At 29.8% G+C, this 13,251-nt stretch overlaps 1 protein-coding gene across 3 annotated transcripts; it reads left to right on the forward strand.

Annotated features, from left to right (window-relative positions):
- Positions 1–3,167: 3,167 nt before the first annotated feature.
- Positions 3,168–8,810, forward strand: LOC108476135 (U4/U6 small nuclear ribonucleoprotein Prp31 homolog). 3 transcript variants are annotated; one of them, XR_001870076.2, is made up of 8 exons: positions 3,168–3,412; positions 3,533–3,598; positions 3,700–4,730; positions 4,847–4,917; positions 5,208–5,310; positions 5,437–5,512; positions 6,083–6,479; positions 8,606–8,810. XR_001870076.2 is itself a non-coding variant. In XM_017778244.2 (7 exons), exons 1-7 carry the CDS (start codon positions 3,410–3,412, stop codon positions 6,188–6,190), a joined length of 1,458 nt encoding a protein of 485 aa, XP_017633733.1. In that variant the 5' UTR covers positions 3,168–3,409; the 3' UTR covers positions 6,191–6,706. The 3 variants fall into 3 exon arrangements, 1 of the variants encoding a protein (XP_017633733.1); XR_008279958.1 differs by lacking the exon at positions 8,606–8,810 and adding an exon at positions 7,192–7,645; XM_017778244.2 differs by lacking the exon at positions 8,606–8,810 and having other exon boundaries at positions 6,083–6,706.
- Positions 8,811–13,251: the final 4,441 nt, after the last annotated feature.

Genomic DNA, 13,251 nt, shown 5'->3' on the forward strand with positions numbered 1-13,251 from the left:
GCTATGTGCGGAACCATCTTATAATTGCTAATTTGAACGGTTGTGTGCGAATCATTGAGCATGATGTATTGTATTAAGATTATGCTTAAGAGCAATTATAGATATGTGATGAAATTGATTGGTGATATACATGTTTAAATAATGTGAATGCAAAGAATGTGTGAAAGAGTAAATTTGTAATAAATCTGCTTGGGACAGCAGCAGTAATGTGATTTTGGAAAATCACCATAAATTTTGGGAGTTGATTTAGAAGCTAAATAAATTATGTAATTAAAGCTTAATGAGTCTAATTTCTTATAAAAGAAACCGTGTAAGCAAAAGAATTGTTGATAATGAGATATTTGAAGTGGCGTGGGATAGAGTCAAATGACTTCGGGGTCCCCTGTTCTGTTTTTAGAAAATCATTATAATTTGTACAAAAATGGTTATAAGATAAAATTTATATTCGTAGACTCCTTAATGAGTCTAGTTTCAAATGAAATCAACGAGAATATATTTTTAATTCTGTACAATGAGAAATTTGATTCATAGTGAAGAGTGGTCAGATTAGTCAAACGGTGAAATAAGGGAAATTTTAAGAAAAATCTGGTATTGATTGGTCAAACCAAAAATTCTGAAAATTTTATGGATGGAAGATATATGAGTCTATTTTCAGGGAAAATTAACAGCAATTGATTTTGAGTTTCGTAGCTCTAGTTATAAATAATTTAGTGACTGTTGCTCAGGAAGACAACTTGTAGTGAATTTGTGATTATGTTGTAAACATTGATAAAACTTGTTAATGAGTTGCTTATTGTTTTCATATGAACTTACTAAGCGTAAAGCTTACTCTCCCTTCCTTTCCCATGTTCTTTAGGATTGTCAGGTTTGCTCGGGTTGGAGTTCGTCGGAGATATTATCACACTGTCAAGCTAACGCTATTGGTGTAGTGATTTCAAGTACTTTGAGTCTATGGCATGTATAGGAGTTTAAATATTAGAGTATGTGATATGACTTTAACCATATGTGTTGGCCTATTTTGATTATGTGGCTGTAAATCCATTTTAATTATGCATGTATGTGCTATGGTATTACGTGATGAGTTTATAATGATTATAGCATGAATGTGGTAAAGATGTGAGTAAAATCTATGATATCTATTGCATGTGAAATTGTCATAATCATGATATGTTAGGAATGTTTAAGTACCTAATTTTGCCATGTTGTATGTTATTGTATAAGTATGCGTGCATGTGTTGTGAGTGTGACAAAATGACTTGGAAAATAGCCTTGTATTTGTCCACACGGGTAGGCACACGGGCGTATGTCATGGCCGTGTTTTAAAGTCAGTGTTGTACATGGGATAAAGGCACGGGCGTGTCTCAAGCCACGCAGGCGTGTGTGACTATACGGTCTATATTCACACGGGCGTGTAGAGCCTTAAAGCATGAATTTTCTAAGTTTTTCTTAGTTCTCGGTTTAGTCCCGAATCGTCTCTAATGTATGTTTTGGGTCTCGTGAGCCCGTTTAAGGGACAAAATTTTTGTGAAACGAAAAGTTTTAAATTGATCAAAATTTTATGGCTCGATTTTATATAGTTGATTGAGTTCAAGTCAGGTAACACATCGAACCCTGTCCCGGCGTCGGATACGGGCGAGGGGTGTTACAAATTTCATTAAACCCAAGCCTAGAAGAATTTCATATAGGTCCTTAACAGCCTAGCTCTTTCATTTATTTCACATTTCAACCCCTCAATTTATACTTTTCACAATTAAACCCCTAATAGGCATTTTTACTCAAAATCACTTAACAAAACTTGTATAATTATCAACAAATATTCATTTTTCATCATAAAACATTCAAAAACTCAAGCATTCCTCAATGGCACTTCAAAAAATCATTAACAACTTCAAAAATTAAGGCATGGGCTAACTAAAATACAAAGCAACGATCTCAAAAATATAAAAATCATAAAAAAAACAGAGCTAAAACCGTACTTTAATTGCTTAAATATGCCTAGCCGAATGAAGAACCCTAGTTCTTCTTGCTCTTCTTCTAAATTCGGTTAAAAAGATGATAATGAGGCATGAATTTTACTTTGTTTTATTAATATATATCATTTAAATACTAAATACCAATTTTAACCTTAATAAACATTAATAATAGCACCAAATACCATGCCATTATCATCCATAAACTATTAAATGGTTTAATATCATCATAAGGACTTTTGGTTTAATAAATCATAGCAATTAAACACCTTTAATAAATAAAATGCAACTTTTTGCATTTTACGTAGTTAAGTCTTTTTTCTCAAATTAAGCATTCAAACGCTAAAATTATTTCACGAAACTTTAACACATATATATTCACATGCTATAAACACCAAAAATAATATTAAAATAATTTTTGACCTCAAATTTGTAGTTCAAACCACTGTTCGATTTAGATAAAATCGAATGTTACTTTTCATAACATTTCTTATAAATAATATAATTTTTATCATAATTTTATAAAATTATAACATTTTTTTACGAATAAGTATATTATTTTTATAATATATAGCATCGACACATAAATAATTTAAATCCATTTTTTACTATGATTTTTTATAAATAAATATAATATACACTTATATAACATTAGATTATTTTTTATAATAAATTTTATTGTCCTAACATTAAAAAATTAAGACTTAAGTAATATAATTTTATTATAACTTTATAAAATACACATAAATTATGTTATAATATAAATTTTAAGATTTATAATATAATAAATCTTTGATTATAATCGTCTTAAACACTTAAATATGTTCATGCTTATAATATAAAATTCATAACTTAAACTTGTAACAAAATATTTTTTAAAATTAAAATTAGGTGTAATTATCTGCATAATTACTTGATTCTCACTCATCCTTTAAGAATTAGAATACTCCAATTATACCAAATTTTCAATAAAATTCACCAATTATAATTCAATTATTAAATAACTTTTCAAACACTATGTAAGAATTAAAAAGAGTAATTCAAATACTCAAATTAACAACTACGATGATCACCAAAACATACCGCACTTACCGACAAATCCAATTACTGGTGGCTTTTTAAATACTATCTATATATACAATTTTTGAAAAAATAGATGAGCATGAAATTTTTACCAAGATGGATCAAAGCATAAATGATTTCGGGCCAACATAGAAATAGAATGTCTAGCCCATACAAAAGCCGACTCGATAGCATGTTCAAGAAGTTTCCCTATAAATTATTTTCGCTATCTCCCAAATGTTCGTTTATTTCCTCTTCTTTTCTCCGATTAGGGTTCCTTCATTATTCTATTTAGGAAATTTTAATTTTCAACTTGTTTTCGTTTATTCTCTTCGATTTTGGGTTAAACCGTAGAAGGCTCCTCGCGAAAACGTCAGATGGTTAGTTTTCCTTTCTCTAATTACTCTACTTTTTTTTTTTCTCCTGGAATTATAACACTTTTCTTTCAATAAAATAATTGCATCTAGCTGTCTGTTCTTTTACTTGGTTGTAATTTTCAGGCAACTTTAGCTGATTCATTCCTTGCGGACCTTGATGAATTATCAGACAACGAAGCCGATGTTCTGGTGAGTTGAAACTATACTTACCTTTTCTATTTTGAGTTTCAGCCTCTTTTTTTTTTATTCGATACTTAATCTGAATCGTAATGTTCATATCATTCTTTCAGGACGAAGAAAATAATGATGTCGCAAACATGGAAGAAGATATTGATGGTGACCTTGCGGATATCGAAACGCTTAACTACGATGATCTGGACAGTGTTTCCAAATTGCAAAAAAGTCAGAGATACATTGATATTATGCAGAAAGTGGAAGATGCGCTCGAGAAGGGTTCTCATATATCAAATCAGGGCATGGTACTGGAAGATGATCCTGAGTATCAGCTGATTGTGGACTGTAATGGACTATCAGTTGATATCGAGAATGAGATTGTTATTATCCATAATTTTATACGTGATAAGTACCGATTGAAGTTTCCTGAGCTTGAATCGCTTGTGCATCATCCAATTGATTATGCTCGTGTGGTGAAAAAGATTGGCAATGAGATGGATTTAACCCTTGTGGATTTGGAAGGGCTTTTGCCTTCAGCTATCATTATGGTTGTTTCAGTTACAGCATCAACTACCAGTGGCAAGCCACTTCCTGAAGATGTTCTCCAGAAAACTGTTGATGCGTGTGATCGTGCTCTGGCTCTGGATACTGCAAAGAAGAAGGTTCTTGATTTTGTAGAAAGTAGAATGGGATATATTGCACCAAATCTTTCTACTATTGTTGGAAGTGCTGTTGCTGCTAAACTTATGGGTACTGCTGGCGGTCTTTCAGCATTAGCTAAGATGCCTGCTTGTAATGTTCAGCTGCTTGGTGCGAAGAAAAAGACCCTTGCAGGGTTTTCCACTGCAACGTCACAGTTTCGTGTTGGGTATATTGAACAGACAGAGATTTTTCAAACTACACCCCCTGCTTTGAGGAGTCGTGCTTGTCGTCTCTTGGCTTCTAAAGCAACTCTTGCAGCACGTATAGACTCTACTAGAGGGGATCCTTTAGGGAATGCTGGAAAAACCTTAAAGGAAGAAATTCATAAGAAAATTGAAAAATGGCAAGAACCACCTCCTGCAAAGCAGCCTAAACCACTTCCTGTTCCTGATTCTGAACCTAAGAAAAAGAGGGGTGGTCGTCGCTTAAGGAAGATGAAAGAAAGGTAGTTCTGTTATTTGGATTATCATTGAAATGTTTGTTTTTTTCTTTTAAAATTTTTTTCCAGCAATTTGTTTGTGCATTCTGCATTTTTCTTATATCTATATATGTTATTTTCAGGTATGCTATAACAGATATGAGGAAGCTAGCGAACAGGATGCAATTTGGAGTACCTGAGGAAAGCTCTTTAGGTGAACTTTGATTTTTCTAATTTCTGAAGAATCATTTTTAGTTTTTCTTTTTTTTTTCTTTAATGATGCTTGAACTCAAAAACCATGTTTTGGGTCTTCAATAGGCTTGTAACCTCTGATTATGTAAATACGATAATGCTTAACTACCTTCTTTAATGAAATGTCTAGTTCTGTATATTCTCTTGAGGAGTTACTTTCATGGAGCAGTTTCTAGAATCTATTTATCAACTAAGAAGAACATAACCTATTTCCCACGGCTTTCTGACTGTTCATTTCCCTTTTGATATTAGGTGATGGACTAGGTGAAGGTTATGGAATGCTTGGTCAGGCTGGGAGTGGCAAACTGCGTGTTTCAATTGGTCAGAGCAAACTTGCAGCCAAAGTTGCTAAGAAGTAGGTTCTCCTGTTCTTTTTTTTCCCCTTAATCGGTTAGCTTAATTTAGTATTTTTGCTGTTCATCTCTCAAATTCAACCTTGCATGTTGATCTCCTGGGTGATACACTTTTTCCTTCACTTCAGGTTCAAGGAAAAGAATTACGGAAGCAGTGGTGCCACCTCTGGGCTGACTTCAAGTTTGGCATTCACACCTGTGCAGGTATATATGGCTTCTTCTAATTTGACCATGAGCTGAAGGGATGTCAGTATATGTTGTTTTTATTTTGACATATTTGACATAGGAAAGATTTGAGAAGTTTGCGTACATGGCTTTATTAGGTGCAAGAAAGGGTTAGAACCTAGGAGTCTAAATAGTGTAAAGTTTAGGTTATTACTATATCTTTTGGTTGGCATTTTTGCATTGTTGACTTAAATTGTAAGAAAGAGTTCTGGAGATGTGGAAGACTGAGGGAACAAGGTCAGGTTTCTGTTTATGAAAGCACATGACATATTTTTAATTTTTAGGTAGTAGCATGTGTGCATGTGTTCGAGGTTTAACAAACTTTAGAGGGTTAACTTCTGATATGTGGCTGATTGGCTTTATGTTTATATGTAACATTGATCATTCTAAAATTTAGGACTGTAATTTGTGATGATTGTTTTCTCTATTTTCTATGTAGAATAGGAGAAAAGTTGGCAAAAGTCTTAGTTTGAACTTCTTTTGACATGGATCAAGCAGACATTATATTTTTGTTCGTGTGGGTAATGATTGCCATTTTTTGTTCATCAGGGGATTGAGCTCACAAATCCTCAAGCTCATGCACATCAGCTTGGCAGTGGAACTCAAAGTACTTACTTCTCAGAGACAGGAACATTTTCAAAGATCAAGAGGACATAGAAAGGGAAGAAGCTCACCTAATTAGATGACATTTGGTTATGCTGTAATTACGCATTTGATAAGAGTTTTATAGACTAAAGCACAAGTTTTGTTAGCTTAGCTGGCTATATTTGCCCCTTCTTTGTAAGCTACCAGTCACTGTTTCCCTGTTATCTTCCAGAATCCCCTGTTTTTAAAGAAGAACTGATGAAGGCAGCAATCAGCTGGTGAAAGATTGAAGAGAACCATCAGCAGCAACCAGTGTCATAGGGTCATTACTCTTCTCTTCTCAAAGGACTTGTATGATAAGGTATGATAGGATGTATAATGCATCCAGACTTATCCTTTTTTTATCCAAAGTGGGATTAATGCAATCTGTCTACTACTTTTAGAACACTTGGCTAGATATTGGAACTGGGCTGAAAAGTTATGCCGGAAAAGGAATGAGGCGTAACATGACTTTTAAAATACATGCCCTAACCTTGAATGAAAACCTACTGATTTGAGGCTTGAATACTAGGCAGATTTTTAACATAATTGCCTTTGATGTGAAGGAGTATTGTGCTAAATAGTAAGTTTTAAAATTATACATTATAAGGTTTTTAGCAGATATTTCATATTACGTTTTCAATGATCTTCATATTTTACTTTTTAGCTATTATATAGTCCAAATTTTCCTATTTCACAATTTTCAGTTATTAATGAAAATTTAATTTTAAAATAAGAAATCATCGAATCATGTTAAGTTTCTTTTTCTGTCGCTTAGCTTTTAAAACTTCCAAAGTGGTAATTTAATCATGTTTGGTTTTTCTTTTGTCCATTTTAATCAAGTGTTTGACAAAAGGGTGAGATTGTATTTTAAAAATTGGTATAATAATAAATTTAGTTTTTAAATTTTTACATATTGTGTTAATAGTCATAACTTTTAAAAATATATAGGGTTTGTTTGGCAAGTAATATATATTTTTATTTTATATTTTAGTTAGGATATATATTTTGAGTTATTATTTTGTGTCTATCAGGATATCCATTTGAGTTTATTGTAGCTAATGAATATTATTGAAGGAATTGGAATGTGATTATATTTGATGTGAAGAATAGAGCATCGAGTCTATTTTGCTGCGTTTATAATTTCATTTGAGTTTATTATAGCTATTTTGATATATGATTAAAATTTGTTAAGGATTAAATTGATAGAATTTGTAAATGTATACTAAATTTGTTGACTTATTTAGAATTACGGCCAAATTGAGGATTTAAATGTGTTATTATACCAATTAAAAAAAGAGTGAGTCATAATTTTCATAAAAAAGCAGCAGAGGAATTGGCGAGTGATGAAAGTTTTTGTAGTTGGGGAAGTATGAAAATTAGATGGTTTATGGTTATAATAGAATGTGGATTAGAGTTTGTAAGTGGTAAAAACTAAATAAGAGATTTGTGAGTAGTGATGTCCTTTTTGAGGGCCCATTTTCAACATTTCTTTTTGATATCTCAATTATATAAAAATGGATAGATATTGCAGTGGTCGTTAGACTTTGTTCTCTATTACTTTTTAAAAACATCTCTGGATTGGAGCCATGGGTAGAAGACACGAAAAGAAAAACATACAAGTTATAATTTGTACTTTTTTTTTTTTTTTGGGTTCGGAGGACTAGAGATTGATATTTTTAACTTTTATTTATCATTTATTGTTTTTCTTTTAAAATTTATTCGAAATATATAACATATATTTTGAATTTGTTAACAAATCTATATTAAGCTTAATGTATTTAAAATTTATATTTTATATATTAAAACATTAAAGATGAGATACAATAATTTATTTTTGTTTAATATTATAATATTAACAGATTTGAATATCATTTAAATGTGTAGGTTTTTAGTTTGCAATGTCATTTCTGGAATGGGTATTTTATATTTTCAAAATCATTTTCGGTAACAATATTAAATGTTTAAATTTCAAGGTCAAATTTTGCTATTTGAATTTGGTTATTGTATTTTAATTTAATAGTTGTTATGCTTCTCTAATTTTTGAAATTTTAGACATGACTATTAACAAGATCTTTTGTATATATTATATGAAAATATAATGAATATATATTTTGATGCGTACAGTTTTGGAAACAAATTTAGGTGCTATTATTAAGAGTATAGGTATTAAACACGATAAAATTAAATCTAAAACATGCTAAAATATTTCTTTCATATATAGCAAGTTTCATGAGAAGAAAACTACGAAGAGGATGAAAAAGAAATCAAATGTATTAGAAAAATTGTAATAACTATGTTTATTAAGAATTGATATGGAAAATAATTAAGGTTCTGAAATCATGGTATTATTTTCTTTAAATCTCATTATATTTGTCTAGGTTTTATATAAAATTATATTTTTTTTATTTTTGGTGATATCAATTTAATTAAACAATAATACTACAGAGACGTGTTCTCATGGTGCATGATTCCCCACAACACTTGTACATGAATATCATATTATCTACAATGATTTCCTACCTAAGCTTCGAGTAAAATATTTAAGGTAAGATATGCTTTACGTTTTAAATCCTTTATACATTTTAATTTAGTACCTATATCTCTGTATCTTCTTTACTTTTTATTTTAAAATTCAAATTCAATTTTAAAATTTATCTAGTGTGATATTTTGAAATTTAAAAAAAAAATAATGGTGAAAGTGATAATAATTCATAAAATTACATATTATTAATTTATCTAGAATAAAATATTTTGATAAGTAATGACATTATAAAAATCAAAGTATCAAATTATGTTGCAAGTGAAGTATAGAGATTAAATATCATAATGGCAAAACTGAAATTTGACTATTATCACCTATACTATTAATAAAACCCTTAATTGAGTTTGTGTCACGGCTTACCTAGATACTAACTCAATTGGGAAATGATTAATATCTTTTATTAAATGATTATTTTATGGTATATTTGTCTTTTATACTTTTATATAGTTTTTAATAAAATAATTAAAATTAACATATTTAGACTAAGGATTGAATTCAGTATTTAATGGATTTGTAAACAATTTTTCTTACCGTTACATTAATAATAATTCTTGAGTAAACTTAAAATATAACTTTTAACATAAAATGATATGTTGTTGTTATTATTATTATTATTAGTTTTAGATCTTACACCTCATTATTTGTTGCATCTTATTTTTAAGAACACACTTATGTTTTAAATATGTGGTTACCACGCATATGTCATGGGTCTCACAAAGGGGCTTGCAATTTACTCTCATATTTTAGACTTTTTGTGTTTCCTTGGGGTCATTTGGCTCAACAGAACTGGCTCATTACTTGGATCTTAGTTAAATTGTAAACTCTCTAATAACTTGTATTTTTACTTGGATAATTATTATTATTTTTAAATGATAGAAATGTGTAGAGTTTAAATCTCTTAGGATTGTCATATTGTATATAGACATTAATATCTGCCATTGATGTAATTCGATCTGTATTGTTGGAACTGGAGGATCTCAAACACCTTATTCTTTCTTGTGGCTTTTTGGTTTGTTTTGTTTTTCTTTTGTCTTTTGAGTTTGCTTCTGCTTTGTTTCAATGCCTCAGAGAAGTTCCTTTGTAAATTTTCACTTTCGAAGGTAAGATTAACTTAAGCAGATTTTAAGCAAAAAAATTCGTTTAAGATAGACTAAAATTTTAATCTTATGGCACATACGCGTGTGATAGAATTTTTAATATAACTAAAAAAGAGAATTGTGTTAATATTTTTTTTTCAAAGTCACAATTCCTTCTATATAATAATTTAATTTGTTAAATTGTGACTGGAAAAAATCCTATATATTTACTTATTTCAATAAGTAGAGTTTCTTGTCAAATACTAATTTAAAGTCGAAAGGAAATTTTTATTTACTTTTCAAAAAAAAAAATATGAATGATATTTAGAACCATTTTTGGGGTTTACTTTAGAACCGATTTTGTGATTTTAAGCTTGTAGAAGAAAATTGCATTAAGGACCCAACCCACAACTTTATTCACTACAAATTCCTCTTCACGCAAAAAAATATTTTTATTTAATATTATAAAAGGAATTTATTTTACATACTAATTTTTATATGGTTTATAGATAAGGCGGGACATGCAGAAATGAAACTGAGTAGAACTCGTAGACACCTGTCCTTGAGTAACATGGTCCATCCCACCCCATTCATTCCATTTCACCTGTCTCATATTTAAATTAAATATTTTTATTATTTTATTATTTCTAAATAAAAATATTGATATTGTATAAAATAAATTTCAAACTCAGTCTGGTTCATAAATAACTCTAAAGTAGTAAATTATATATATATATATATATATATATCTAATAGAACAATATACAATATTTTGGCACTATATACATACATCTAATTATGCATAGTTTTAAGTATTATATCAAAATATCAAAACTTATAATAAGATTGTTAAAAAGAATACATGATCAATTACTTTCATTTATTTAATAATATATTTTTATTTTATGAAATATAAAATATTTTATAATAAAATATTAGTTATCAAGTCTTCTTTAAATTAGTAAGTAATAATTAATCTAATCTAATTTTTATATTTATTACATTAGTTGATATTATTTTTATTTTTATTAATAAAAATTAATATTAAAATAATACTTTATCCAATACTCAATTTTATAATAAATAAAAATATAATTAATATGATTTTATTTATTATTTAACTCGATTGTATAGTTAAATGAATAAAAATTTGCTAAATTTATCATATTATTTTATATGACTTTAACTATTATTAGTTATTAATTAATATTAATATTGAAATAAAATAAAATCATTTTAAAATTTATCTGTTATTATTCAACATAGTTTAAATGTATAGAAACCCTGTTATTATATTTATAAAACATTATTCATGCTAAGTAACTTAATATTTCATATATTAATATTATTTTAGTTATTATTACTAATAATTAGTATTATAACATCCCTTACTCGTGTTCGACCCCGGAACAGGGTACGAGGCATTACCGGAATTAAACACAAGCAAACATACATTACTGAGTCATAAATTTTCGAACGAAATTTTCACGAAATCATTTCATAAAATTGGAGACCATAAAAATATAATAAAAAATAAAAATTTTCTACGTCGAATTTGTGGTCCCGAAACCATTATTCTGACTAGACCCAAAATCGGGCTGTTACAAGTATTACAATAATACGTTAAATGAAAAATTATGTTATGTAAAAAAATTATAATAAAAGTTATTTTTAATGTCAAATTAATAACATAATAGATAAAATAAAATATTTTCATCTGTTGAAACTTGTGTTTTTATTTAAAATGTTCATATTTAAATATATATTAAATTAAGAAAATTATTCAAAGTAAAATTGTAATATTTTAATTTATGTTAATTAATTTTAGTTTGGTTTAAGAGGGTATTAGATTAATTACTAATGGACTATCACGTAGTACTGTCGTTAGGGAGATAACAGAGTTTAATGGTAAAATGATCACTTCGTAACAAAACGATAATGTAAGTGACTAAAACGTAACATTTCAAACATAACTGATTATTTTTGTAGTTTACCCAATCCAATTCAAATTTACAAAAATATTCAGATTCGATTAATATACAAAATTCTCCTTGTAATTCATCCAAACTATTTTCAGAAATTATTGCAATTATCTGATGCTCAATGCATTTCACGTTCCCATTATGAGGCTATTTTACCCAAATGACCCAAAAAAATAATGAATTATGTAAATAACCCTGGTTTAAAAACAATCACCCCAATAACTTAAAATGAACAGTAAACTTGGGTTGGGGGTAGTAAATGGCCAGCATCAGATAAATTTCTGACACAATCATTGTCAGGTGGTAAAAAAAAAATTAGGTGCTAGGGACTAGATGGCTGGCACCCTTGTATTTTTTTGACCCCATATCATGCTGGTATACATTTATACCAGCATTTGAAAAAAAAAATTGGGGTGGTGGCACATTGATGGTCGACACTCCTTTATTAAATTAAAAAATATTTTTTGGGTGTTGGGGCATTGATGGCCGGCACCCTTGTACTAGATTTAAAAAAAAAAAGGTGTTGGGACATTGATGTCGGCACCCCAGCACCAGGTTTAAAAAAAATTGGTGTTGGGACACTGATGGCTGGCACCCCATTACCAAATTAAAAAAAAAAGGTGTTGGAACACTGATGGTCTGCACCATTGTACCAAATTTAAAAAAAAAATTAGGGTGTTGAGACATTAATGGCCGACACCCCAATATCAAATTTTAAAAAATAATTTTTTTTAGGTGCTAGGACACTGATGGCCAACACCCCTTTAATGGTATTGTAATTGGATGGGAAAAGATTGTTGAGATTACCATCAAATGAGAGTGTTTGTGTGTGTACCATCAAATAGGGATACCGTATTTGAGAGTGTATCATCAAATAGGTGTGATAAAGTGGATTGCAAATGGGAGTGTTTGGGAGTGTACAACCGAATTTCGAGGTTGAATTATATATTGTCATGTTTTAACAGAGTTGAATTTTATACTATTGCGGTATAAGCACATCAGTACTGTAAAACCCCAACTATAATTCCCGGCTTGGGCTAGGTCTTTCAGTAAGGGGAGGTACATGATGTGGACTTTATTCTGATTTATGCCCGGCATCAGTAGCATACCTATGAGTTGCATAATAAACGCTCTTGTAGCGTAGATAATGTCTATATACGTTTGGTGGCTCGGTAGATGTTTGAAGTTATTTATTAACCACGTGAATTTCAACTTAGTTAATTTTCCTTCCTCATCATCTGGGGGGCACTCTTCCTAGTAATCGTTCGCAAGTGCCCCACAGATCGAGCACTTTTCTCGGCCTGATCACTGCTTTTCCATTAATAGTCAGCCCCAACTGGACTGCTACGTCTTGTAGTTTTATTGTTGCCTCCCCACACGAGAGGTGGAATGTGTGTGTCTCCAGGCACCAACTAGGGTTGATATTAAATCGGCTAGTAGGTCAGCAATCTCAATGTACGCGGCTACCCCAAATCCTATGGCATTAAAAAA

This window comes from Gossypium arboreum, chromosome 3 (assembly GCF_025698485.1).
Source record: "Gossypium arboreum isolate Shixiya-1 chromosome 3, ASM2569848v2, whole genome shotgun sequence".
NCBI lineage: Eukaryota > Viridiplantae > Streptophyta > Magnoliopsida > Malvales > Malvaceae > Gossypium > Gossypium arboreum.